This window comes from Pithys albifrons, chromosome 19 (genome assembly GCF_047495875.1).
Source record: "Pithys albifrons albifrons isolate INPA30051 chromosome 19, PitAlb_v1, whole genome shotgun sequence".
In the NCBI taxonomy this organism is placed as follows: Eukaryota; Metazoa; Chordata; class Aves; order Passeriformes; family Thamnophilidae; genus Pithys; species Pithys albifrons.
The window spans coordinates 7,702,766-7,726,949 of record NC_092476.1 but is presented as its reverse complement, the minus strand read 5'-3'; the positions used below and the strand labels follow the sequence as shown (position 1 = coordinate 7,726,949).

Sequence of the window (24,184 nt, the reverse complement as noted above, 5' to 3'; positions counted from 1 at the left end):
TATGAACAAGGTCTACAGTTGTAGAAATTCTTTTTCCATATTCATGTATCAAAATGAAACCAAACTGGCATGACAAACATATAGATATGTTTATATCATATTCATTAAAGACTAATTTATAGCAGCTTCTTTGGCACTGAAATGTCAAGAATAGCAGTTTTCATTTCCTCTTTAGCATTTGTTTGAAACACTGGGGATGTGAACAGAAGATATTAAACCTTAGTAACAACCTGAAACTATGAGCTAAAAAAAAAAGAAGATTTTTTTGGTAAACCAAACAACTTAAATGTGTAATTTTGCTTAAAATTTTAAAATCTCTAATATAAAACAAACCCACGATAGCACAAATACAACAAAACCTTTTTTTTTTTCAAATCCCACTTAATTTAACAGTAAGCTCCCAATTAAGATTAACAAGAAATTGTTCAAAGGCCACTGAGGTGAAATGAAGGGGGTGCAGCCTCGTGGTTGGTAAATGCTGATAAACAGATTCAGAGATGGAATCAGAAATGGATGTCAGAATTGCTATTCTTTATATTGCTACACCAAAAATTTCAACCAAACTTAACATTTGAGAGAATTTTTCACCTCCTGACAAATCAAAGAAATAAGTGAAAAGCAATCGTGAATAATTCAGACCTGTCTCTTCAGATCAAATGTAAAAAGCAATACTTATAAAATTAATAGTAAAAAAGAAAAGCTATCCATGATACACTTTTGAGAATTTCATGACTTCTTGTAAAACTTGTCACAGAACAATAACACTTCCCTTTAATGACCCAATAGTTCTGAGCAGTCTTTTAACATTATCTGATACTGAGCCAGACTAGAAGAGAAAAATAATTTTAAAAAAAGTAAAGCATCAGAGTCACAAAGGTACTAAACCCCCACATTTCTAGGTCATTAATATCTCTAAGTTGGTTTCAAAATGCTTTTTGAAACTACATAAACTTGGCAACTTTTAAATTTCTAAAAAAATACTTCATATAATTCTTATATGGCAAATGAACATCACAAAAGTTGATAATTAAAATGAATCAATTTAAAAGCAACCTCCTGAGAGCCATAACCTACTTAAAATTAAATGGCATTATTTTAAAAGCATTTAAATTACCCATCACCACAAGACCTAAGAATCATTTTCCCCCAAATATACTGTAAAATAAAACTGGTCCTCGAGAACTTTCAAGTCCTTCTGCTCTCATTGCCATATAAGGGAAAACAGGTACCAGAAAAAAGTCAGTAATTCCCTATTTAAAAAAACCCCTATTTATCCCTTTTGATGCTTTGGAGAAAATATAAATGTGTAGCAACAGGAGAATTTCAATCACTGGCAGCATCCCATCATCTATGCCTTTCTAGTGCTCAGTATATGAAAATAGTATACTTCAAATTACAGGATAATGGGAGTGGGTGAGAGAGGCTTCAGTGTGCTCCTGGTCACATTAATCAGATATTGATTCAATTCTGAATGCTTTTTCAGTTTGTCTGACAAATTGGAATGGCTTCAGTAACCCCTCACTCCCATGCGTGTTCTGTCTCATTCTCTTTTACATCATTCATTAGATCTCCCAGGAATACACAAAGGCTTTCTCTGCTGGCTGTCCTCAAAGATTGCTTTGGCTTGCTGGATGTTCAGGTGCCCTCTCGTCCTCCCATTAACACCTTACTGATCTCACAGCAAAAAAAACCTGCAGTGAATTTAAAAATCCCTTTGTGTATCCCTGTAAAATGATCCCCCCTCTGGCTGTTTTGCTGTGCACAGGGAGGGCTGTGCCTCACAGCAGTTGTGTCACTGCCCTTTGAGAGCAAAAGTGACAGCAAATGTCACAGGAGATGCCCCCCTCCCTCACCAAGTTTAACCTTGGGTACTCCTACGTAGTTATGACACATGGGAGCTACTGACACATGAGTCGACTTCAACTTGTCTTTAAAGACATTAACATCCTGACTGTGCATAAAAAAAGGTTGGTGAATGGTACTTTTCTAAAGATAGCTACATGGAGTGTCTATAAACACCTTCTCAGTGTTCCTCCCCTGCTCTCAGGTGCATCTTGTTTGCCCATTAGACTGAAACATCACTGCAAGCACTACAGTCATGTAGACAAAGTCAAGGGGAGCTGCATTCACTGCCTGTTGTATCATCTATAACACTACAATTTAGTTACTATGATATTAACCTTGTTTTCATATTTGGTGGAGAAAGATTACAATACAATCTTGCCAAAATACACTGAATAAAACAATTTAGCACAAGAATTTCAGGTGTTTTCAGACTATGCAGTAGAATAATTGCAAGATTATTCTGACAGTTCACATTCTATTTGTACTTGTAAAAGTTACCTCAGACAATGCTCCCTTCACAGACTTTCATCATTTTATGATGAAAATTCCACTGAACTCAAAAGAACTCTTTGGGAGTCTGTGAGGGAAGCCATGGATTATGGTCCTTCATATAGCACTGCCCTGAGGAAGTTTCAGCACCTTTCCCAGCAGAGCTCAATTCTGAGATGCTGAGGCTGTTCTCAATTTTCAGTAATTCACAGGCCTTGGGATCCCATCCTTAAGATGGCCAGGGGTAATTTCTTCAAATTCTTGCAAAATCTTTCATGTCACACTATGATCCAATTCATTTGCTTACAAAAAGAACCCAAACCAGAACAAAAAGGCCCAAAACAAAACAAAAACAAACAAAAAAACCAACCCACAACAAACAAAACTCCCCATGGATTTGAAAACTTAGGCCCATGAAATAGATTAATAAACAAACTGTTGGGAAACAAGAAGCTGAGTGATACAAAATAAGGCAACATTTCCCACAGAAATACTTCAGCATCTCTAATTGCTGAAAAAGTCAATGCCAAATTGATTTCTCAGTTGTGTAGACAATCTGTGACAATCTACCTTATAAAAACATCACTCATTCAATACCAGAATTCATGTGTCTGCAGAACTAGAATACAGGGATCATAATTTAGGGGGCAAAACCCAAAACTAATTCTGTAGTGCATGGTGGAGTGAAGTTAGGCAATTACATTCTGAAAGGTACATCTCAGAGCAGAATTGTTCAATACATGAACCTTCACATTTCCTTCCATTTCTAATACCAGAGTTTTAAGAACAATTACACCATGCTTGGTTGAGTAAAGCAAGAAAAAAAGCCTTTCAAATTTGGCATTTTTTTCTGTTTCACATTCAGGTGGACTGATGGCGATTTAGCAGCAGCTTCTTCCATCTCAACCTCTGCAGCAACTTGACCTTTTCCACCTTCTCCCATCACTTCTTGAAAAGCAGGTCTGTGTTGTTCCCTGGATCAGGCCAGCCATGGGCTCAGATCAAATGCTGCTGTACTCTGAGCCACGGGCAGCCAGAGCTGCTGCTGCTTCCCACTCCACCATGAAGAAGGTGATTGTTCCAAAGAATCCCACGATCACCATGATCAGGAGCTGCCACTGCAGGAGGAAGTAGTTGCTGTAGAAATAGGCAACTGCAGCACAGATGGACTGAGAGAAAAAACACCAAGTGAAAAGATTATCAGTGGAGATTTCCAGGCTGATGTTGCTACACAAGGATTATCAAACTGACAAGGGTTTAATAAGCAGCTCTCAGTAGGATTCTTCTGCAGGAGAACAATCTTCAAGCTTCATTATACCTCAACATATGTCTTGATGTGATACACAACAGATTTAGTTTTCACTTGTTGTTTAAACAGTGTTCTCTGTAGAAAATGAACACCAAACTCAGAAGTGTTTGGAGCATTACAAGTGCAGCTCTCTGGTATTTCAGATCAGTTTGTCTAGAAACAACACAGCCTTTAAAGCACAGTCCACAAAGCTGTTTCCAGCATCACAAACTGTTCTACACCAAAATTCAGGATAAAATCATTTGCAGAAACATCATTTTTCTCAGCTCATTAACAAGCCCAGCAATGGTTCAAAAGATTCCAAAATATTATTAATAATTACCTGAACAAACTTAAAGATGGCAAAGGCAGGAGCACTGTCTTCTGAATACAGGAATCCCAAAATACTGAGGAGCTGGGTGTTGAAGCAGCTGTCCCCCAGCCCCAGCAGGAAGCTGCAGAGCATGGCCACCTCTTTGCTGAAGGAGAAAGTGAATCCAGTTTAAAAGCCATAGATTCAAACAGCTCACATATCTATGAGCTACTTTTGGCAGATTAATTTGGAATTCGAGAATGGAAAGGTATCAAACTTTTAATTTTGCTGGAAAGGAACTGGGAATGGCTGGCTTGGCAGAAAGATTGTTTCATCAGCTTTCTGGAATGCCAAGACTTCTGTTACTGTTACCTGCAGTCAATTCTACATTGAATGAGAATGAGTAAAAACTCATTTTGGTGCCTGGAACCACAAAACACACACAGCAATGATTAAAAGCTGAGCTACATGGTGAATTCTTAAAAACTGCAGAAATATTAGAGAAATACCAATTCATTTTGCAGAAAAATACTCCAGATAAGACTAGTCACCTGCACAAATGCTTAGAATTGGAAGTTAACAGCTGGGTCTGCACAAACTGACAACGCTGTATTTTCACATGAATTGGCAAAAATACACCCCAAAAGGCAGTTGCAATGGTGACGTAATAAAGTTCCTCATTCTTCCCCAATTATTATATGAGACAGGCATAGTGTGGCTCCAGTTAGATCAAGTGGAATTTGACAATAAACACTGAAAGACTTTGGAAACAGGTGCAATAGTGCAAGGCTGGTGCTCCCTGATGTAATAAAACTGAGTCCAAGACTGCTTTAAAATAGACTGAATTCTCAACACCTACTACAATAGTTGCTGGTCTCACTATTGTGCTACATGTCAGAACCATCAGTTGTCAAGTGACAGAACTGCTGCCAATCCTCCTCAGGCTTTTTATTCTTATGGTATTTAAGTTCCTAAATTGGATGCACACTGGTAGAATATCTCTTATAAAACCCCAACTTCCTGAAAGCTTTTTCTATGGAGGGAGTCACTACACAGAAAAGCAGCTTCAAGGAATTTTCTGCAGAGGAACAAGCTGTTCATACACAACCTGAGTCACACCAGCCCAAGGAAAAGCTTTCATACCTTGGAATCATATAAGCAACTTGATCTGTTCCTTCCATGGGAGCAACAGGGGCATCATTTGGCATGTTGAAAAAGATTAAATAAAAGGCTATGAAGTGGACAAGGATGCCCAGCATCACAACTGGGTTCCTGCCAAAGCGACTGTTCTTGCTCAGCAAACCAAAGACTCCTCCACCTGTAGGAGCAGAAAAGATTGGAAAATTAAATAAGAACCAAAGATTTAAAGAAGACAACAAAATGTTAAGTACTGACAGCTTAAGGTATAAATATCCCCCTACTGGATAATATGAAATCAGCCCCAAGGACTCTGCCAGCTGTCCCAGCCCTAAGAGATTAGAAATGTTTATCTGATGGTTGCTGATGAAGATCCTTCACCTTTTAACCAGCATTTTACTCCAGTACTGCAACAGTACTAAGTGAAAATGGACTTCTGCTTAGCTCCTAATTGCAAAAAACTTGCCACTCTATGGATTTAAGCTGCTGGTATACAGTGGTTTTTTGTTAAACACCATAGTTCTTGAGTTTACAGGGGGGGGAAAAAATCACTTAATGAACATTCCCTGTATCCAATTTTATTTAAATGTCACACCTTATTTAACACAAGCTCATTTTTTAAAGAAAAAATCCTAGTGCAGCAATTTAAAAAATTAGAACTTACTATATCACTCAAGTAATAAAAATGTAAACATAATGTCATATATAATGTCAACTCCCTGATAACACTGCAGCCTGGTGTTTCTTGCATTTTAAGTCTTTGTATTTCTCCACACTAATCCAAAAAGAATGTTAGGATTCATAGGCAGCAATATTTCACATGCTGGTCTACACCCACTTTACACAGTGTAAGGTATAAATAAGGAGCCACATTGCCAATTATATTTCTGCTATTTCATTTTTTGTTCACATACCCATTGCTGGAAGCTTGAAATACACTATTCAGTTAAATATAAAAAAAATTTAATAACTACATCCCTCTAATCCTTTTTTTGTAGAAAGGCAGCAAATTTAGACTCACCCAAGATTTCTCCAACACCAATAAAAATACCAGAGAGACCAATAAGGCTTTTCTCTTCATTGCCAAATCTGTTCACAGCACCAATGCATGTCCCATACACTCCAGAAAAGAATGTTAATACCAAACCTTTGAAGGAAACCAAACAGAATTGATAGATAAACTAATATGAAAGTCATGACAAAAATCTTTTTGGCTAAAGGCTCTTTCCCCCCTAAGGTATTTTTCAAATAATAAAGTTTAATGAAGTCTGTCATAGGAGCAAACAGAGAATTTTAAACTATGTAATTATTATATTCTCCAATGCCAGTTACAAAAACCTCATTAGAAAAAAGTGTCCCTAACTGTTGTCACTCAGGTTCAGTACCCAGTGCCTTTGACACAAACACTATAAACAGTTTATATTTCTACATTTCAAGAACTTTGGAATTTCATCCAAATCAAAAGTGCCACATGAAATAACACTTAAGGTAATTGAAGAAATAAAGCACAGCTTTAGGATAAGATTCCCCCTCCCTAAGTGATATCTCTAAGTAAGATCCTGCATCCCCAAACACCAAAAAGGAGTAAGATTCCTAAGATGAACTTGTCTATCCATTCAGAATGAACTTAAACTAAGAAAGAACAACTATTTGTTTAAAATACTTCCTTTTTTTATTGTCATTAATGTGAGGAAAAGTGAAGGAGTCCAACTAACATAAGTATAAGCAACCATCAGTATAAAAGCACCAGCTCCTTAATAAAAGGTGTATTTAAAACAATGCAAAGTGTTCTCCCTACATAGAGCAAAAAACTCTGTTTCTAATTTATCTCCTCTGCCTTTTTCTACAGCAAAACTGTGGCACAGCATACCCTGGTCTGCATCTCCTGGCCACCCAACATGGCAGATGAACTACATGGCTCCAGAATTTGGGTGGACTTGGAGCAGTCTTAACCCAACCATCAATTCTGGAATAAAAGCCTTTGTTGGCCTTTTGGGAGTTTGTATTTTGCTACAAAAAGTGGCAATGTTGGCAATATTGAGCCACCAGATGGCAGCAGCTTTTCTTCCCCAACCTGGACTGATTCATTTTTATGCCACCCGTAAAACTGAATTTCAGAATACTCAGGCAAGCCCTGAGTGACTCCCTTTCCCTGACATCTTGCTGCCCATTCCCACTGCACTAAACACCCAAGGGGAATTCAAGAGAGTTATTCTGGGTTAACACAACACTAGAGGTGCTGTGAAATAATCTGTAACTTAGATTAATGGCTGGAGCCACTCCAGAGCTGCTATTTCTCTTCCAGGAGCTGACTGGAAACTTCAGCAGATGTTTTGACACTGCTTATAGTTTTTTCATAACTAAGTTCTTCTCTTCACCTACATGAGCTAACCATTTTTCATAAGTGACTCAGCTGAAAGTCTGAAAATGTATCTATTCCTCCAAAAACTTAATTTGATCATGAACAAAACTATATCTAAAGCCAAATAAGGAGCAAGAAACCTCCCAAAAATCAATTCAAGGATTTCAGAAATACTTTGAACATTTTACAGTATTTTTGTGGAAGAACTGGTTTAGTTTATGGCAAAAATAACTTCATTTTCCATTTACAACTCATACCTTGGTCTAATAATGGCAGATCAAATTTAACTAAAAGGTGCTAAAAAAGAGAACTCTTGCTACAGGAAATACTAATGACAAAAATAGTGAAAAATGACTAAGCCTGTTCCAATAGAACCAAGATTAAAATGAAGGTCATTAGGAACATCCCACACCTTAACGAAGATATACAAACACTATTTTAATTCAAATATAATTGCATTAAACAACATACAAGCTATTGCTAGTGTAATATCAAATCCCATTAAAGCCAGCTGTGCAAATTTTCCCTAAAATTCCAACCAATGCCCTGACACAGCTCCACGATGATACACTGATGGCTTCATACCTGTGTAGCCTGTTGTGACACTGAGAAGCATCATCTTTTTGGTGAAGCTCAGTGTAATAGAGTTCTCTGTAAAGAAATAATAATGGAAGTTAATATAACTTCTGATAATACCATTACAATAACCTACACATTGTTTTGCCTTTTGTTTAAAAATAGGTTAAAATTATATAAATTGTATATTATTTACTGTTTATTACAGTAATCAGAGTGCTAAATAAACCAATCCTGATCTAGATGAAATGTGCCAACCAAAAATCATTTTTATAAGAAATGCAACTGGGGAAACATTAAAGAGGAGATACAGTCTTCAATTAACAGACAACTTTCTGCTCATTGTATTTCTGTACTCTCAGCTCATGGCAATTGTCTCCTGAAAGGATAAATAAACTCTCAGTGAAGATCCCCACATTCCCAAATGAAACTTCACAGTCATAGGCAGAACACTTCAAAGGAAACAGCAGATGCTCTGGATCTAAATTGTTGTTAACTGTTATCAATTGGTGACAAAATAAAACAACCTGTAACTTCTTTTTATCTTGTTACATTTGTTCATTTTTATTTTTCCATCTTTCACACACTGCCTTCCCAAGTGGTGATCTGTCCTTTTTGTGCTCATATACAGAACAAAGTTGTTGAAAAACAGCTTGGACCTGAAACCACATCAAAGGAGGAACACTCTAAATTCATCCTGGACTATGCCAGTAGGTAACTGAAGTGAAATCCACCTCACATGCTTTGCTTTCAGTCAAGTTTGTTTGCAAGGCACGGTGACCTCAAAGGAGCTCAGAGACCCAGCTCACACTGACCCCACATCAGCACTAATCTGCCAACACATTAGTTCAGTGGTTCCCAAGCTTCTCCACTTCCAAGCTCCATTTTGGATACGTTCAAATCCACAAGATGCTCACAGAGACACCTGAATTCCTGTCAGGCTCAGAACTCATCCTGTGTCCCTGTGTGAACTGCCATCTCTGCCATCTGGGAGTCCTTTTTCCCAGCAGACCATCCCTGAAGGTCCAAATTCAAAGTAGAACAACTGAAATTGAACATTGCTTGTTCACAAAGATTTGTCCATGATCACACTATCAGCAGAATCGTCGACATCTGGGAAGGATATGCCAGTATTTTATGTGGAAATGTACTTACTGAAGGCAGCCACTGCTCTCATCATTGTGTTTCGTGCAGACCTGGGTAAACAAATTACTGAGTCAAAATGGAAAAAGAATAACCACACTGCACTTCTATGCTGGAAGGCACCTTCATATTTTTAAACCTTCTGCACATTCTCTAGCCCAGCACTATATTCTGGAATATACCAATATATTCTTAAAAGTTTGAGATCTAAGCTACTAACCACAAAATATATTTGCTGTCTGCACTAGTGAATTTCCTGCTTAACGGAATATTTCTTCTGAGCATTTTCAAGCTTCCAACATTTTTTTCCATGGGTATACTTACTGATGTTTTTCTAACTTTTTCCTTGTTCTTTAAATAAAGCAAAATATTTAAATTGATGCCGCAGGCAAAACTCCACTGGATCTGTCTGTGTACTTGTCATTTCTAATGTATTTATCTGGGTGGCATATATATATTTAGAGAGGACAGGAAAAACTTGCTCCAGTTTGTAAAAGAACATATAAAAAGGGAGTAATTTCTGCTTATTCCAGCCTTTAAAGTGGTCTGATGAAGGGAAGACAGACTATGAAAGGTAGATAAGTGTTTAATAATAATGAGTTGAGAAGTGAAAGGTATCTTTCCCAAGGCACTTATTAAGGGAAAAACTTAATGTGCAGTACTGCACTCCACCCTTGAGAATATCGTATAAAGAACAGGATTCTCACTTGTTAAAGACAGACACTTTTCTAATAAATCTGTAAATTCTACAGGTTGTTGATAACATTCATGTTTCCAGCACAGAGGGGAAAGTCAATGCACAATGTTCCACTGCAGAGCAGGAGCACAACCAAGGAAATGTGACATGTTATTGCCATAAGCACTTACGAGCTCTCCCCCAGGATTTCATTAGCAGAATCTTCATCCCCTGGAGCTTTTGTGTCCTCTTGTTTCCTAATCAGAAAGAACAGAACTGTGCCCACAAGACTGATAACAGTCAGAGCAATGAAGACAGTTCTGCGATCACTCTCTGCGGGAAAACAAACAAGAGCTGTAACCAGATGTGCAAAAGCAAATCCAACCAGTTCAACTGCCCTCAGACAACAACACAGACACACTACAGTGTTTAACACACTCTAATTTTCTAACTTACCTTCCACATGGAGAAAAAGGTACCCAGCTGCTGGTAAATTCCTGCCTCAGTTTTATGATGCTAATAAAATACCGGCATATTAAAAAGGGTCCCTTGCATTTTCTGCCATGCAAAGGCAAAACAAGGAGGGGCCAATTAAAGGAAGTGTATAAATTACTAGCAGAATAAAGTACATCTTTGAAGACTTACATAATTCAGAGTGGACATAAACAACCTAAACCCTTTCAGAGCTCTCAAAAAAGCTCTCTAACAGCATCAGATATATCAGCACCATGATATCAAACTATGAGGCTTGGAAACTACCGAGGCCTTAAAGCCACCAAAACCTCAGTAACTGCCAGAGCAGCTGGAGGGGCAAAGCAACTGATGCTCTGTTGCATTAACCAACTTTTTTGGCACAGACACATCTAACACAGAAGTCACTCCCTTTTTACCAATATTAAGCAGGGGAAAAAAGCCAAGAAACAGCAAATAGTAGTGATTTAACTAGTATATCACTCTAAAGATATTGCCTATGTTTGCATCTATTTCCCTTGAGCTTAATGGCAAATGCAAAATTGATCTAAAAATAACTTGTGTATGAATACAGATTAAAAAGAGAAAGTTCTTCTCACCTTGAAATGCCTGTAATATTTTTATATTATAGGTAGTAAAAGGAAGAATTGATTTTTGAATGCTGTTAAACCTTTTGATATCAAGTTTTTCAACAAAGAGGAATCTCTCAAGACATTTCAAGATGAAGGAGAATGTAACAGCAGAACTGCCTTAAAGGTAATTGCTCTATTCTGTGCTTAGTGAGCAATGAACTTTAGAATGGACAGAATTTCAGGCCCCCCCAGGTTCAAAGTATCTCCAACACTTTCAATAACACTTAAACCTTTGTGTTAAAGGTGAGGGAATGCAGAAGATGACCTGTAAAATTAACCTGCTACTGAGCCTTGTGTCCATGAAGAACCTGAAAAGATGGACCTAATAGAAGCAAGAAGTGGACTGTTCATCTCAACAGGGCAGTTACTTTTGAAGCCCAGTAATTATCATTTAAAAGTCAACAGTTCATTCCTGATTGATTGGAGCAGAAGTATCCTCATCTGATAAAAGTTAAAAGAATTCACCACTCTAGTAGATATTTTACTTTAAGACTCCAATAAGGAAAATTCTCAGTCATTATAGAACAGGACACTCAAAACTTATTTGTTCACAAAACATTGCTTTCCTGGAAGTGCTCATTTTTGGTAATTAAAATCTTAGCCTTTGCTCTATTTTTGCCCTTTGCAGTTTTCTTAGTGAATACCCTCACATACTTTGCCTGGCTTATACAGTTGGCAGAAATCTTTGCTTTAGTAACATTCAGCCTCAACCACTATCCAGTTTCTCAATAATATTACTAAACCCTCTATTTTTTAATTACTGCTCTTTACCAGTCTAGCAAAATGTCAAATGGAAAAACTATAGTATTAATTACAATCCCATCTGGAAGTCAGTCTTCATAAACTATGCCAAGAATGGAAGGGTGAGTTCTTTATCCCCTCTGCCAGCAATGCTGCCAGTTTAGGCAGCAACTGCACAGCTCAGCCTCTCCTTCTCTCACTGCTCTGTGCCAGCACCAAGCTGGGATGGTCTCCCTTTATTTCATAATTTAATCAATCTCCAACACAATTTAGAAGGACACCCTACACAAAGAACTTACTTTGGAATGGGATAGTATGTGTAATATTAAACAGTTAGAATAACTATAACTCCCCCCCAAAAAATATATGTATTTTGGCCTGCAAAGGGAAAAATCCCAGAGTAGCTACTGGGGAAATCTTATTCTCAACCAGCATTCTGAAGAAATTCAAAGACAATACGCTAAAAGAAGGTACTCCGAGTGCATTGCAGGCAGGAAAATGGTATATATAACACAAGGGCTATAAGAGTCACAAAACACTGAATCAAAATCCAAAAAGAGTATCTTAAATTGGGGGGAAAAATGTTTGTTCTTGTATAAGCTTCTTGACACTTTTTAGTTCATCATTTCATCTGTTTATTGATGCTACCATATTTTAAAGGTTGGCCTCCCATATAAACAAGCAGTACCCACCTGATATGTGAGTTTTTCCTTGCCACGCAAAGTATATATAGAGGTTTCCAAAAAATAAGCTGTAAACAAAAAAGAACAACAAAGGTGAGCAGCACTTTCTGTAGTAAGATTAAGATTGGGTTTGTGGAAACTGCTACTCTGAATTAAGTATATTAATTCAGGCAGTGAAAACTTAAGGAACACAACCAGTGTGCCACTGGTTCAGGCAGATGTCCCACAACCCAGTGTTCTGTCCCCACAGCAGCACTAGCAATGCCACCTAGTGCAGGATCACCAGCCCAGGCATTCCTACAATTCATTCCCCTCATTATCTCCCAATATCCAGAATTGCTGTATCAAGGGAGGTAAAAGGGATCCCTCTTCAGGAATCATTTATGACCTGTGCCCTGAAATTTCCTGATTCCTTTTTGATCTTGCTGACACCATCCAACTCTACACCCTCCTAGGGCAACAAGCTTTGCAAATTTAATCATTCATTACAAAAAGAAGCACTTCGTCTGCTTCAAACCACTCCTCTTTAGTCTCATCAAGAGACTTGAGTTCCATCACAGTAGCATTTGGTGAGAAATGGTTCTACATTTAACTCACCTGCAGCCTTCATGTTTTGGTAACACATCACTATAATCATCCTCAGGTGCTTTTTCCCCAAAGCAAAGAGTCCCAACCTTTGCAGTCTCTTTTTGAGCCAGCAGCTCTATCTTCTTACAGAATTTTATTATTTTTCTCTATAACCTAATTGCATTATACTCTCATAAGAGACATAACTATACCTGTACAAAGCAACTTAATGGCCCAAACACAGCACCTGCTTCACTACCCTTCTTGATGCTGAGCCTTCTGGTGACTTTTTCAGCTGATGCAGCACTCAGAGTTTAATATCAGAGACTACCAACAAGAAGCATATGATCTTTTTAACAACTTCTGACTGGCAGATCCAACTTCAGAACCTTCACTTTACCTTGGCAGTAATTTTCATGTAGGTCTACAGAGACCAGGCACAACAAAACCAAGGTGGGAAGTCAGCCTGGAATCCAGACAACCAGGATCCATAGCCAGGCACAGCTACAACTGAGCTGGAGACCCCCAATCCTCCTCCCAGCTCCAGAAAAGCCAAGACCCCAAGGCTGAGTTTAAATAGTGCTCCTGAGCCCACAGGAAGAGTGTGCTGGAGGTTCCAGGTGAGGCTGTTCAGGACAATTAGGGCTCATTAGTGCACTCAGGAACCTGACACAAATTAGCACAGCCCTCCATAACCAACTGTTACAGGTGCCAAATGATCCCCTAACAGAAATATATCTCTTTAGCACCCAAGAGCAGAGACTTGCATATTTAACTTTCATTCACTGCTCTCTAACACACAATACAGTAGAAATGTTGCTTCCATCTCCCACTTCACTGACTGCAAGGCACCAGTGGAATATTTTTGGATGCAGTCTTCCACTTATAAAAATGTGTAGAAAGTAGAATGTGAACACAATTAAAATAAAATATTAACAAATAAAGCTTACCTGGACTGTAGGAGTGCCCAAAATACTCCACTATGCCTTCCAATGGTGTTTTCATCAGAATTTACAGTCAAGCAATTTCCCTGTGCTGTCCAGAGGACTGGAATATACAGAATATATTGCTCAGGAAATAAAAATATTTTAGAGGTATTTTCAATATCATAAAAAGCAGTCAGCAGAAGAAGAACAATGCTTACCAGCAGCTGCAATGCCAATAAAAACAGAAGCAGTGTAGAAAGCCCATGTAGTAGGTTGGATAAAGACTGCAATGTATAGGCTAGAATAGAACAAATCAGTTTATTGAATACAGACTTAAAGTGGACAGTGCTCTTTAACAATCAAACATCTCACTTAGCTGCTTCTAAATCAGCTACTCTCTCCTCGGGGACACTGGAAAACAGGTCAGGTTGTATGTGAAAAATACATCTTACTCTACTCAGCACACAGAGATTTTTTTATATAGTCATTAATCTGAGAACACAACCTGAACTCCACAGTCAGCAAAGTCTGGAAATGCCATGGAAAAATATGTGCTGTTTCCAGTAGGATGAAGTGCTCTGCAGTTACAGGTCTACAGTACCTCTATGAGATGCTTTTCTTAGCCAGCAGAATTTCATGTATAACACAGTAGCATTAGGTGTGAAAAAATGAAAGAAATATTTCAAAGAAAGTAGATAAAACCTCAAAATTAATACTTACCTATAAAATATGCCACTAACAACCATGGAGAATTGAGGTCCTACTATTGCAACCACTGATGGTGATATAAGATTTGATGCAGAGAATACTCCATAAATAATGGACATGCTGCATAAATAAACAACACAGACGATTAAGTACTTAAATAAAAACACAGGTTATCACTGCAACTGATTTAGGAGTGATCAGTGGCTTTCAAAATATCCAGTTGAATACATACACAATTTAAATAACTGCATAAAACTTTCATGGTCAAACATTTCCTCCCTTTCTTCTGTTCCCTTCACCCACTGCACTCCACATGGGAACACAGGAGTGCACAGTGTTTCCTGGATTACTGAGTAGAGTCCCAAACTACTGAAGGCAAACACATCTGGTAATTTACAACATGCATTTGTCAAACTGCCTTAACAACAGTTACTGTATTTTGTACCCTGTACTTCTGGAGGAGAATGTTCCAGAGCCTTGTTTGTCCGTGAAGTGAGGTTTTCATTTTCTGCCAAATACACCACAGAAATTTTATAGATATATTTTGTGCCAGTTGTATTTTTAATTTAAATTAAGACAGTAAGCCTTTCAAAGCAGCAATCAGGTTTTTCTACATGACAGAATTAATTTGGCATACAGAAAGCTCCTGATCATGCCTGGCAAGTTTGGCTCCGCCAATGGAACAGAGAAATTCTTTTTGTGGCTTTGCTTCTGTCTCTCTGACTGCTCCTTTCACATTTATGGTGCACTGTTTCCTGGAAGTTGATCCACACCACCTGTTCTACACAAACACACAGAGGTGTACAAGGGCAACCAACCAGGGCCTGAGTTAGCAGTTTTATTTATTTTTCAACTTCCACCTTCTTCATCTCCTAAGATAAAGTGCTGAGAATGTGATGATGGTGGTTTTTCTCTCTACAAAGAAAACATGCAAACCAGATGTGTAGATGAACTAGAAATAATTCAGAGCAGGAGTGTGGGAAGCCTGTTTTATTTAAAGTGCTTTAAGTATGTCAATAAATTGTGAAGTCAGCAGAACACTCCAATCTCTTGGGAGTGTATCTCCAGTGGATGAAACTGTAACCAGCTTCACCCTGTGGAAGGAGCAAAGTAATATTTAAAATATGGGTAAATTACCTTGTGTATCCACTGCCGTGAAAGTCCGTGTTGTTTAAATTCGTGATAACAGTTTGCTGTGAGGAGAAAACCATACATTGTAACATGTTAGAATCTGTCTTGTAGTTTGAGAACACTTGCACCAGTCTGAAGTCAGTATCAAACGTTAGAATTTATCATTAAAAGACTCTACAAAGTACCTAAAATAATTTCAAATGCTAATTACTACTCACACCACCTCCACAACAAAGAAGCAGGAGATACTTGGCAAGGAAACATCTATGTTTGAAGCAGTAATTAGTACTTTATGATTAAATCATTATTTCACCAGAGACCTTAAAATACTTCACAAAACTTTTCTTTCACTAAAGACCTCTCTTAGGTAGATTTCTGTGATCATCTTAATTTAAAAAGTAGGAGGGGGGAAAGGAGAAGTTTCAAAATACTCAACTTGACCTAACTGAATTCCAAGTAAGAGTTTCCATTCTTTTTGGCTTCATGTTATTTCCCTGTTCCTTTTTTTCCCCTTGAATCAGCTTTAGTGATCATGAGACCATGGAGTTGGTTGGACTGGCAGGCAGATCTATTGAAAGTAACTTGTAAAAGACTTTTATGACAATTACATTGATTGCATGACCACGAAGTCCAATTCAGTGAGATGCTGAACTCATCACAGAACATGTATGATCACTGGGCTGTATTTCTGTGCTCACACACAGCACCACACAGCACTGACTTACCAAAACTATCCCAAGTAGTTATTTATATTGTAGTGAGGGACATTTATATGTTTGAACCCAGAAAGGATTCTTCTTCTTGCATGCAAAGAGCTGTAAGACCTGTAGGCTCAAAAGGGATGTTGAAATCCAACTGCCCTTCAGGCACAGAACTGATACTGAAAGGAATGTCAACACTCAGGAAGTTAAAGGCTTAATCTGTTAATAGCAGGAGTCTAAAAATTTAAGTAGTAACAGTAAATTTGTATTATGTTATGCTCAGTTTTGCTTCTGCAGACAAAGAGATACACAACACTAAAGCAGTAAATAACTTCTCCAGCTGGAAGGTGACTTGGCAGTTTAGCAATTGTGCAAGTCTGACTATTTGTCAGGTGTTATCCCCATGCTCCCCTCAATGTCAAGTTTGTCAGAACAGAAAAATATTTTACATTAGAAAAAACAGTTGATAATAGCATGGTTAATAATAACTTGGGCAAATATTTTGAAAGGAACTATATAGAATATGGACTACAGAATATGGAAGGTTCAGTGTAATTCAATTGTTCAATATTGCAAGTGTCAAGGCAGACACTGTTTTAAACTTCAAACATTTGATAATATTAATTTTCTACTTTCTAAACCATCTGGCATAGACATATATGTAGCTGTGCTATCTTAAAGAAATAAACTGCTTAATTATTTAGTTAACCAAGTTAATCTAGTTAACACTAAACCAAAAGAAGACAAGATGGTAAAGTATCTTGCACATTAGAAAATCCCAAATAAAGCAACATTAGAGCACTCAAAAAACAAGGCAGGGCAAGAAACTGTGATAGAAATGTGGCACATTTAGAAATTCACACCTACCGCAATATTTCCACATGTCTGGAAAGCAGCGAATATAAACATAAACGAGACTCCCAAAATAATGATGTTGAAAAGCCTTTTTCCTTCAGAAGACATTTTGTGTCTTCTTGCCGAGTCCTCAGCTTCAGTCTGGAAAAATTCTTTTTTCTTTTAAAAGTTTCCTCTTAACCTCTGTTCAAAAACGGGGCGGGGAAAGTGCAAAGAAAATAAAGAAAGCTATGAAAATTATGATTACTTAGGGCTATTTATTAGCTGTTAGAAAATAACCATCAATTAATTAAGAAATCTAGTAACTTAAATAATGTACAGCAAAACTGGACACTTGAAAAAGAAAAGGTCTAGTACGAAGGGTAAAGACCGAGATTCCTTCTACCTGTTCCCATGAAGTTGGCAGAGCTGCCTGCAGCCTGTTATTTCATGGCATCACCTTCCCACACACGGAGCAGTTTTCCCACTATCGACCAGGTGCATCAGCTCCGCTTCTTGCCATTGTGGAGATCAGAATCCGGCCCAGGGCCCTTCAATCAGCTGACGAAGGAAAGATGAGCCATTGCACACACAAGTCATTTCCATGCCCTGGACAGGAAATAAAGCAGATTTCACGCTCTCGATCAGCTGACCCAGCCCTGAGAGCCCTTCTGCACTATGGGAAATGTAGTTTTAGGAAACCACCTTTTTTTTCCCCTACTTAAAATGGTGAAAATCTCCCAATCCTTACAATAAAGATATTTGTGTTAGTTATTAAGGAGGATAATATCTATCCATTAAATAACATCTGGCAATATTAAAAAAAGAAAATAAAAAGAGTTAGAAAGTCTTATAAGAAGACCTCCTGCAGCGAGTCCCTGGAGGGGGACAGATACTTTGGGGACTGGAGCATCTCTGTGAGCAGGACAGGCTGAGGGAGCTGGGGCTGTTCAGCCTCGAGGGGAGACACCGAGAGGGACCCCCCCATGTCTGTCAGTGCCTGCCAGAGGGGCAGGGATGGACCAGAGGGGGCCCAGCAATGGCACAGGAGGAAAGGGCAGGAACTGATGCCCAGGAAGTTCCACCTGAACATGAGGAAAAACTTGTCCCTGTGCAGTGACCGAGCACTGAACAGGCTGCCCAGAGAGGGTTTGGAGTCTCCTCACTGGGGATATTCCAGATCCCTCTGGACACAATCCTGTGCCATGTGCTCTGGGATGGCCCTGCTGGAACAGGGAGGTGGGACCAGATGCCACACTGTGGTCCCTTCCAGTCCTCACCCATCCTGTGGTTCTGTGAAATAATAAACCCCAGCTACAGTTACATACATTTACTAGATGTATTACACACTCTTTAAATTCTCAAGCTCGTTTTTTAAAGTGTCAGTGTTTTCCATAACAGCATTTATTTTTCACTTGAGGAAGAAAGTCAGTGTGATTATTCAGAGGGAGCTTTACAAAGATCCAATAAGAGTATCAGGGGGAGAGAGTTTAAACACAAGCTCTCTTCTACCTTTTTAATATTATTGTAGTAACAGAATTTTAAGATCCTCCAGAGCAGAGTCTCTCTCACATCTTTCCCTTGTGCCAAGTCAAGATCTCATCCTGTTGCACAGCAAAACGGGCTGGGTGTGCTGAGCAATTCCTTTGGCAACACCAACTTGTACCAAAGTGACTGAAACTGGGAAAAAGGGACACGGGAAACTCCCACTGTCATTTTAGGAAAATCACTGTAAAGATAAATGTCAAATTGCTCATTTGAAAAAGGGCTTCAGCAGCTGAATCACAGAATTTTTATATAAGTATTTTCTGGGGGAAAAAAGGGACAAGCATGAAGCAATAAAAAATGTGAAACCAGATCTAGTTTATTTGATTTCTTAAGTCATTTTAGCAGGAAAAAAGCAGTTGCTTCTGGTTTGTGTGAATGTCATGCTTATTTTTATACTTCTTCACTGCAAAAAAAAAAAAGATTAAACACAAATACAGTATTTACTGACACTGAAATTGCTTCCTTGTATCAATAGTGTGACTAAACAAATCAGTAGAAAACTGTCTAATTTCTACTCTATTTTTAACATAGTACTATGAAACTCATGGCTAGAAACTTTCAACACTGTTGTGCAGTAAGAAGTATTACAGTTCACACGTGGACTTTGGGCATTTTATTCAGTGCCTGAAGTGACACAGCTACAACTTTTTGAGGCAGGGGAGCAGCTTCCACACAATTCCCTGAAAAAAAAACAAAACTCTGGGGACCCGCTTGCCCTCCTTACATAGGAGTGCGCAAATCTTCTCTCTTATTCCAATTCCACCACACGAGTTTGCAGGACAGCCTGGCTTAAAGAGTATTTTAATATTTCCTTGCCAGGCTCCCACAGGAGCATCCATGGAGGCACATCCAGAGCTGCAAGGACCGAGGAGCCTTCCCCGGGCACCGATTTCCCTCACGGAGCCGAGCCCTGTCCCGATTCCCCTCATGGAGCCGAGCCCGACCCGATTCCCCTCACGGCTCCCCCGTCCGCCATTTTGAACCGTCCCCTCCCGCCCCCGCCACAACCCATTCCCTTCACGATCGCTTTTTCCCCCGTAGCGACGGTTCCCCACCCCTCTCCCACTCCACACACAAAAACACAACGCCCCTCCTGGTTCCTTTTTTTTTTTAATTGTTTTCCTCACGACTTTCAACCCACATTGTTCAAAAAACTTTCCCCGCCTCCGCCGAGCTTTTCCGGGTCACGGCGGTGCCGTTCTAACGGCCGCTTGCCAACCGCGGGGCGAATTATTAATTCAGGGGTGGATTCCCCGCCCTCCCTGCGGGAATAGCTCGGGGCAAAAGGGGAAAAAGAGGGCTCGGGGTGTGTGTCGCGATGCCGCGGGCGAGGTGGAGCAGCCGCGATCCCTTCCGGGGCGACGCCGCCATTTTGTGGCGTTAAGCCGCGCGCGCGGGCGGTTCCCTCTCATTTCCTCGCCGCGGCGGGACGGGACGGGGCGGCCGCTACTGTCGCTTCTCTCTGGCCTCGGGCCGCCCCTCGGACCCTGAGGTGGGTTTTGCTCCCCGCGGCTTTCCCTGTGCGCTGTGGTTCTCCCAGTTTTGGGGCTCTGCCGCGCCGCCGCCTCGGCGCCCGCCCTGAGGGCCGCGCCGGCCGCTGAACCCCCTCGTCCCCTCAGGTTTATTCTTATCGGCCGCCGCCGCCCCTCAGGGGCTCCCTCCCGCCATGAGTTACGGCCGCCCGCCTCCCGATGTGGAGGGCATGACGTCCCTCAAGGTGGACAATCTGACCTACCGCACTTCCCCGGACACCTTGCGGAGGGTCTTCGAGAAGTACGGCCGGGTGGGCGACGTCTACATCCCGCGGGACCGCTACACCAAGGAGAGCCGCGGCTTCGCCTTCGTGCGCTTCCACGACAAGCGGGACGCGGAGGACGCGATGGACGCGATGGACGGAGCGGTGCTGGACGGGCGGGAGCTCCGAGTGCAGATGGCCCGGTACGGCCGCCCGCCCGACTCGCACCACAGCCGGCGTGGGCCGCCACCCCGCCGGTACAGCAGCAGCGGGTACGGCCGCCGCAGCCGCAGGTAAGGCCGAGACACGCGAGGGAGGCCAGTAAACTTTGTGGGAGTAAACTGAGTGAGCGCCGAGACACGCGGGGGGGCCCCAGCAAACTTTGTGGGAATAAACTGAGTGAGCGCCGAGACACGCGAGGGGGGCCAGTAAATTTTATGGGAATAAACTGAAAGAGCGCCGAGACACGCGGAGGGGGCCAGCAAACTTTGTGGGAGTAAACTGAGTGAGCGCCGAGACACGCGGGGGGAGGCAGCAAACTGTGTGGGAATAAACTGAGTGAGCGCCGAGACACGCGGGGGAAGGCAGCAAAGTTTGTGGGCATAAAGTGGGTGAGCCCCGAGACTCGCGGGGGGAGGCAGCAAACTATGTGGGAATAAACTGGGGTGGGCGCCGAGACACGCAGGGGAAGGCAGCAAACTTTGTGGGAATAAAATGGGTGAGCGCCGAGAAACGCGGGGGGAGGCAGCAAACTTTGTGGGAATAAACTGGGACGTGAACGTGAGGCTTGGATTCCCTGCCTGTGAAGCGGGGCCGCGTAGTTTCGCCTGGAGGGGTGGTAGAGTCTCCCTCTGTGGAGATACTCAGGAAGCTGAGTACATGACACAATCCCGTGCTGTGTGCTCTGGGATGACCCACTGTGGTCTCTGCCAACCTGACCGATTCTGTGATGCTGGATGCTTTTCCCCGTCAGTTTCACGGAAGGAGGGATTTAGTAGCGAAGGCACGTGTGGTTCTCTCGGAGTGGAAGCGTTTTGCCCTATGGTAGATTTAGCCCCCGGCCACTCACTCTGAGCAGTGTCGCCCTCGTAACTTGCCCACGTGCGTCCTGTCCCGCCCTCCCTGTCCCACGGCACTCACTCGAACCTGCCCCGCCCGTGAGCAACTTAAAACGCGCCTTTTTTTTTCTGTTTTCCCTCCCTTCCTGCTATATTTTAGCCCTAGAAGACGCCGTCGCAGCCGCTCTAGAAGCAGGAGCCGCTCTAGATCCCGCAGTCGGTCCCGCTACAGCCGATCCAAATCCCGGTCTCGCACACGCTCTCGGTCTCGCTCCACCTCCAAGTCCAGATCTGCCAGGAGATCCAAGTCAAAGTCCTCATCTGTCTCCAGATCCCGGTCCAGGTCAAGATCCCGGTCCAGATCTAGAAGCCCTCCCCCTGCTTCAAAGAGGGAATCCAACTCTAGATCCAGGTCTAAGAGCCCTCCCAAGTCTCCGGAAGAAGAAGGAGCTGTATCCTCCTAGGAATATGGTAATGTACCTCGGGATCAGCACATGTTGCATGTTACTTTGTTAGAGCACTTAGGTGGGGTGTTGGGTAGTTCTTGGAGCTCTAATAGCCTGAACCAGGTGAATCCTAATGGGGCACTCTGTTAGTTGTTGGTTTTGGTTTGTTTTTTTCTTGAGCAGTGCTTTTTGGTTATTGGTTTAGGGAAATTATTACTGAAGGGTTTTCTACAGATTTTTTTTTTACAGAGAAAATGTTTTATTGCAAGATTAATGCCTTGGTTTTATTAAAATATTGTATGAGACACAACCTATGATGAAAATGACTATTTCTTACTGTATTTATCCAACATCTGCATTTTCCCCTTTAAAGCTGCGGTCTCCTGTTTGCTAAAAGAATATTGGCCAGTATTGCAGATTTTAACTGATTTGGCTGATCCTCCAGGGACCAGTTTCTGTGGGCGTGTGTTGGAGCAGGTTTGTCTTACACTGTTAAAGATACACTATCCTTTTAGAACGGAAGATCGGTTCAGTGGCCGTTGTACTGACTGGAGGTAATAAGTGTCCTAGAAAAGGGGCAAATTCCTTGCAACGAGAAAACCACGGAAACTAGTTTTTCCTCAGGTTGACATCTTGGAGAGGCATCTAAGGATATACCGGGTGGGGAAAGGATAGTGTGTCTTTAACCCTTCAAACTGTTTGGTCCTGTTTTTTAAAAGGAAAGGGCCTCAGCTAGCTCTGGAGTTAGATAATTGTAGAAAAATTAGTCATGTTTTCTGTTTTGAATGCTAATTAGAGTTTAGTTAAGTCTTTATGAAGAAGTACTAGTTTTATAACTTCTATGTAACTTTTAATAAAATCGATTGTTGAACAGGCTGAATTGAAGTTAATGGTGGCTTGATCTACAGCCTGGTGCTTATTCTGCTTTTAACTAAATACTCTGAGAGAACTTTACAATTGGCCTTTGAAGTAAAGCAACACAAGGGGGGAGGTGGAACACTGTGGAAATTCCTAAAACTTAATTAACTTAGGCAAAGCCAGTTGAAACACACCTAGAAGTATCCCTGAAGTCATCCACGTCCAAAAGAGACAAGGTAGAAACCTGGCTGAACTTCTTTTTCTTCAAACCTAGATGCTTCAGCTAAATGAGAACCCACATAAAGGACGCCTTTGGGGGGAAATGATCGCTTGAGTCTTCAGCCCATTGGAGAGACCCTGGCCGAGCAACCAGCTGTTGAAAAGGTTAATTTGTAACATTTTGTCTAACTTTTTACTTGTTTAAGTTGCGCCTCAAGTGGCAGATTTTACATTTTTATGTGCCATTTTGTTGCTGTTATTCAAATTTCTTGTAATTTAGTGAAGTGAACGACTACCGATTTCATTATTGGCTTGGATATTTGAGGTAAAACTTCGTTTTTGTTTATATAGTGCTGACTTCTATTGGAAATTAAAACTGATGGTAACTTGCTGCCTCCAGTTTCATACTGAGGAATCATGCAGCCATTATTATATGCTGAGTAACTGTCAGAAACTATTCTCAATTTTGTTTTCATTCCTTAAAATTCTACAAAACTTCAATTTGAAACTTACTGTAAATGCTTTAAAAACAAACCGACTTTGCATTAAAATAGTATCTTCAAATTGGTAGAAATCTTTTCAGGTGACAGTTGATATTTGAAAGGATTGTTTTATCAGCCTCAATTCTAATCTCTTCTCTTATGTATTTTTGTGCACTAGGCGCAGTTGTGTAGCAGTTGAGTAATGCTGGTTAGCTGTTAAGGTGGCGTGTTGCAGTGCAGAGTGCTTGGCTGTTTCCTGTTGTCTCCTGATTGCTCCTGTGTAACGATGCCTTGTCGTGCAGAAACAAATGGCTGTCCAGTTAATTAAAATGCCTGACAACTGCACTTCCAGTCACCCGGGCCTTGCGTAAAAAATATGGAGCATACAGTGAGCACATCTAGCTGATGATATACACACCTTATTATTTCCAGAATGGTCAAACTTACCAACCTGCATATATGAACTTACATATGAGAAATGTAATGTTAAAAAAAAATGGTTCATTCCTCTGTAAGTACTGATTGGTGTATCTTTTGCTTAAGACATTCTGTACTATATCCACTGTCTCTGTAGTTAATATTAAACATTTTTCTGTGTTAACTTTTCTCAATTTA

At 40.7% G+C, this 24,184-nt stretch overlaps 2 protein-coding genes across 6 annotated transcripts; one reads left to right on the top strand and one right to left on the bottom strand.

Moving 5' to 3' along the window:
- Positions 1–510: 510 nt before the first annotated feature.
- On the bottom strand, positions 511–17,828 carry MFSD11 (major facilitator superfamily domain containing 11). The gene is made up of 14 exons (XM_071573506.1): positions 17,630–17,828; positions 17,257–17,427; positions 15,695–15,750; positions 14,570–14,677; positions 14,068–14,147; positions 13,874–13,970; positions 12,366–12,424; positions 10,021–10,162; positions 9,166–9,206; positions 8,020–8,085; positions 6,094–6,219; positions 5,079–5,253; positions 3,966–4,101; positions 511–3,503 (listed from the first exon to the last, which is right to left on the bottom strand). The coding sequence occupies exons 2-14, from the start codon at positions 17,350–17,352 to the stop codon at positions 3,336–3,338; spliced, it is 1,350 nt and encodes a 449-aa protein (XP_071429607.1). The 5' UTR covers positions 17,353–17,427; positions 17,630–17,828; the 3' UTR covers positions 511–3,335.
- Positions 17,829–20,022: 2,194 nt separating this feature from the next.
- On the top strand, positions 20,023–24,180 carry SRSF2 (serine and arginine rich splicing factor 2). 5 transcript variants are annotated; one of them, XM_071573919.1, is made up of 4 exons: positions 20,023–20,263; positions 20,391–20,799; positions 21,725–22,035; positions 22,384–24,180. In XM_071573919.1, the coding sequence occupies exons 2-3, from the start codon at positions 20,438–20,440 to the stop codon at positions 22,026–22,028; spliced, it is 666 nt and encodes a 221-aa protein (XP_071430020.1). In that variant the 5' UTR covers positions 20,023–20,263; positions 20,391–20,437; the 3' UTR covers positions 22,029–22,035; positions 22,384–24,180. The 5 variants fall into 5 exon arrangements, 3 of the variants coding, with proteins under 3 accessions (XP_071430020.1, XP_071430019.1, XP_071430021.1); XR_011699431.1 differs by having other exon boundaries at positions 20,026–20,263; positions 21,725–22,487; positions 23,143–24,180; XR_011699432.1 differs by having other exon boundaries at positions 20,026–20,263; positions 21,725–23,252; positions 23,748–24,180.
- The last annotated feature ends 4 nt before the right edge of the window (positions 24,181–24,184 follow it).

Bases quoted from the DNA above. Each gene is read 5' to 3' on its own strand.
- SRSF2 (XM_071573919.1), top strand. From the start codon at position 20,438: ATGAGTTACGGCCGCCCGCCTCCCGATGTGGAGGGCATGACGTCCCTC. The intron at 20,800-21,724 runs GTAAGGCCGAGA...GCTATATTTTAG, and splicing joins TACGGCCGCCGCAGCCGCAG to CCCTAGAAGACGCCGTCGCA.
- MFSD11 (XM_071573506.1), bottom strand. From the start codon at position 17,352: ATGTCTTCTGAAGGAAAAAGGCTTTTCAACATCATTATTTTGGGAGTC. The intron at 12,425-13,873 runs GTAAGCTTTATT...TTTTGTTTACAG, and splicing joins TGGGCACTCCTACAGTCCAG to CTTATTTTTTGGAAACCTCT. The intron at 9,207-10,020 runs GTAAGTGCTTAT...TTGTTTACCCAG, and splicing joins GAAATCCTGGGGGAGAGCTC to GTCTGCACGAAACACAATGA.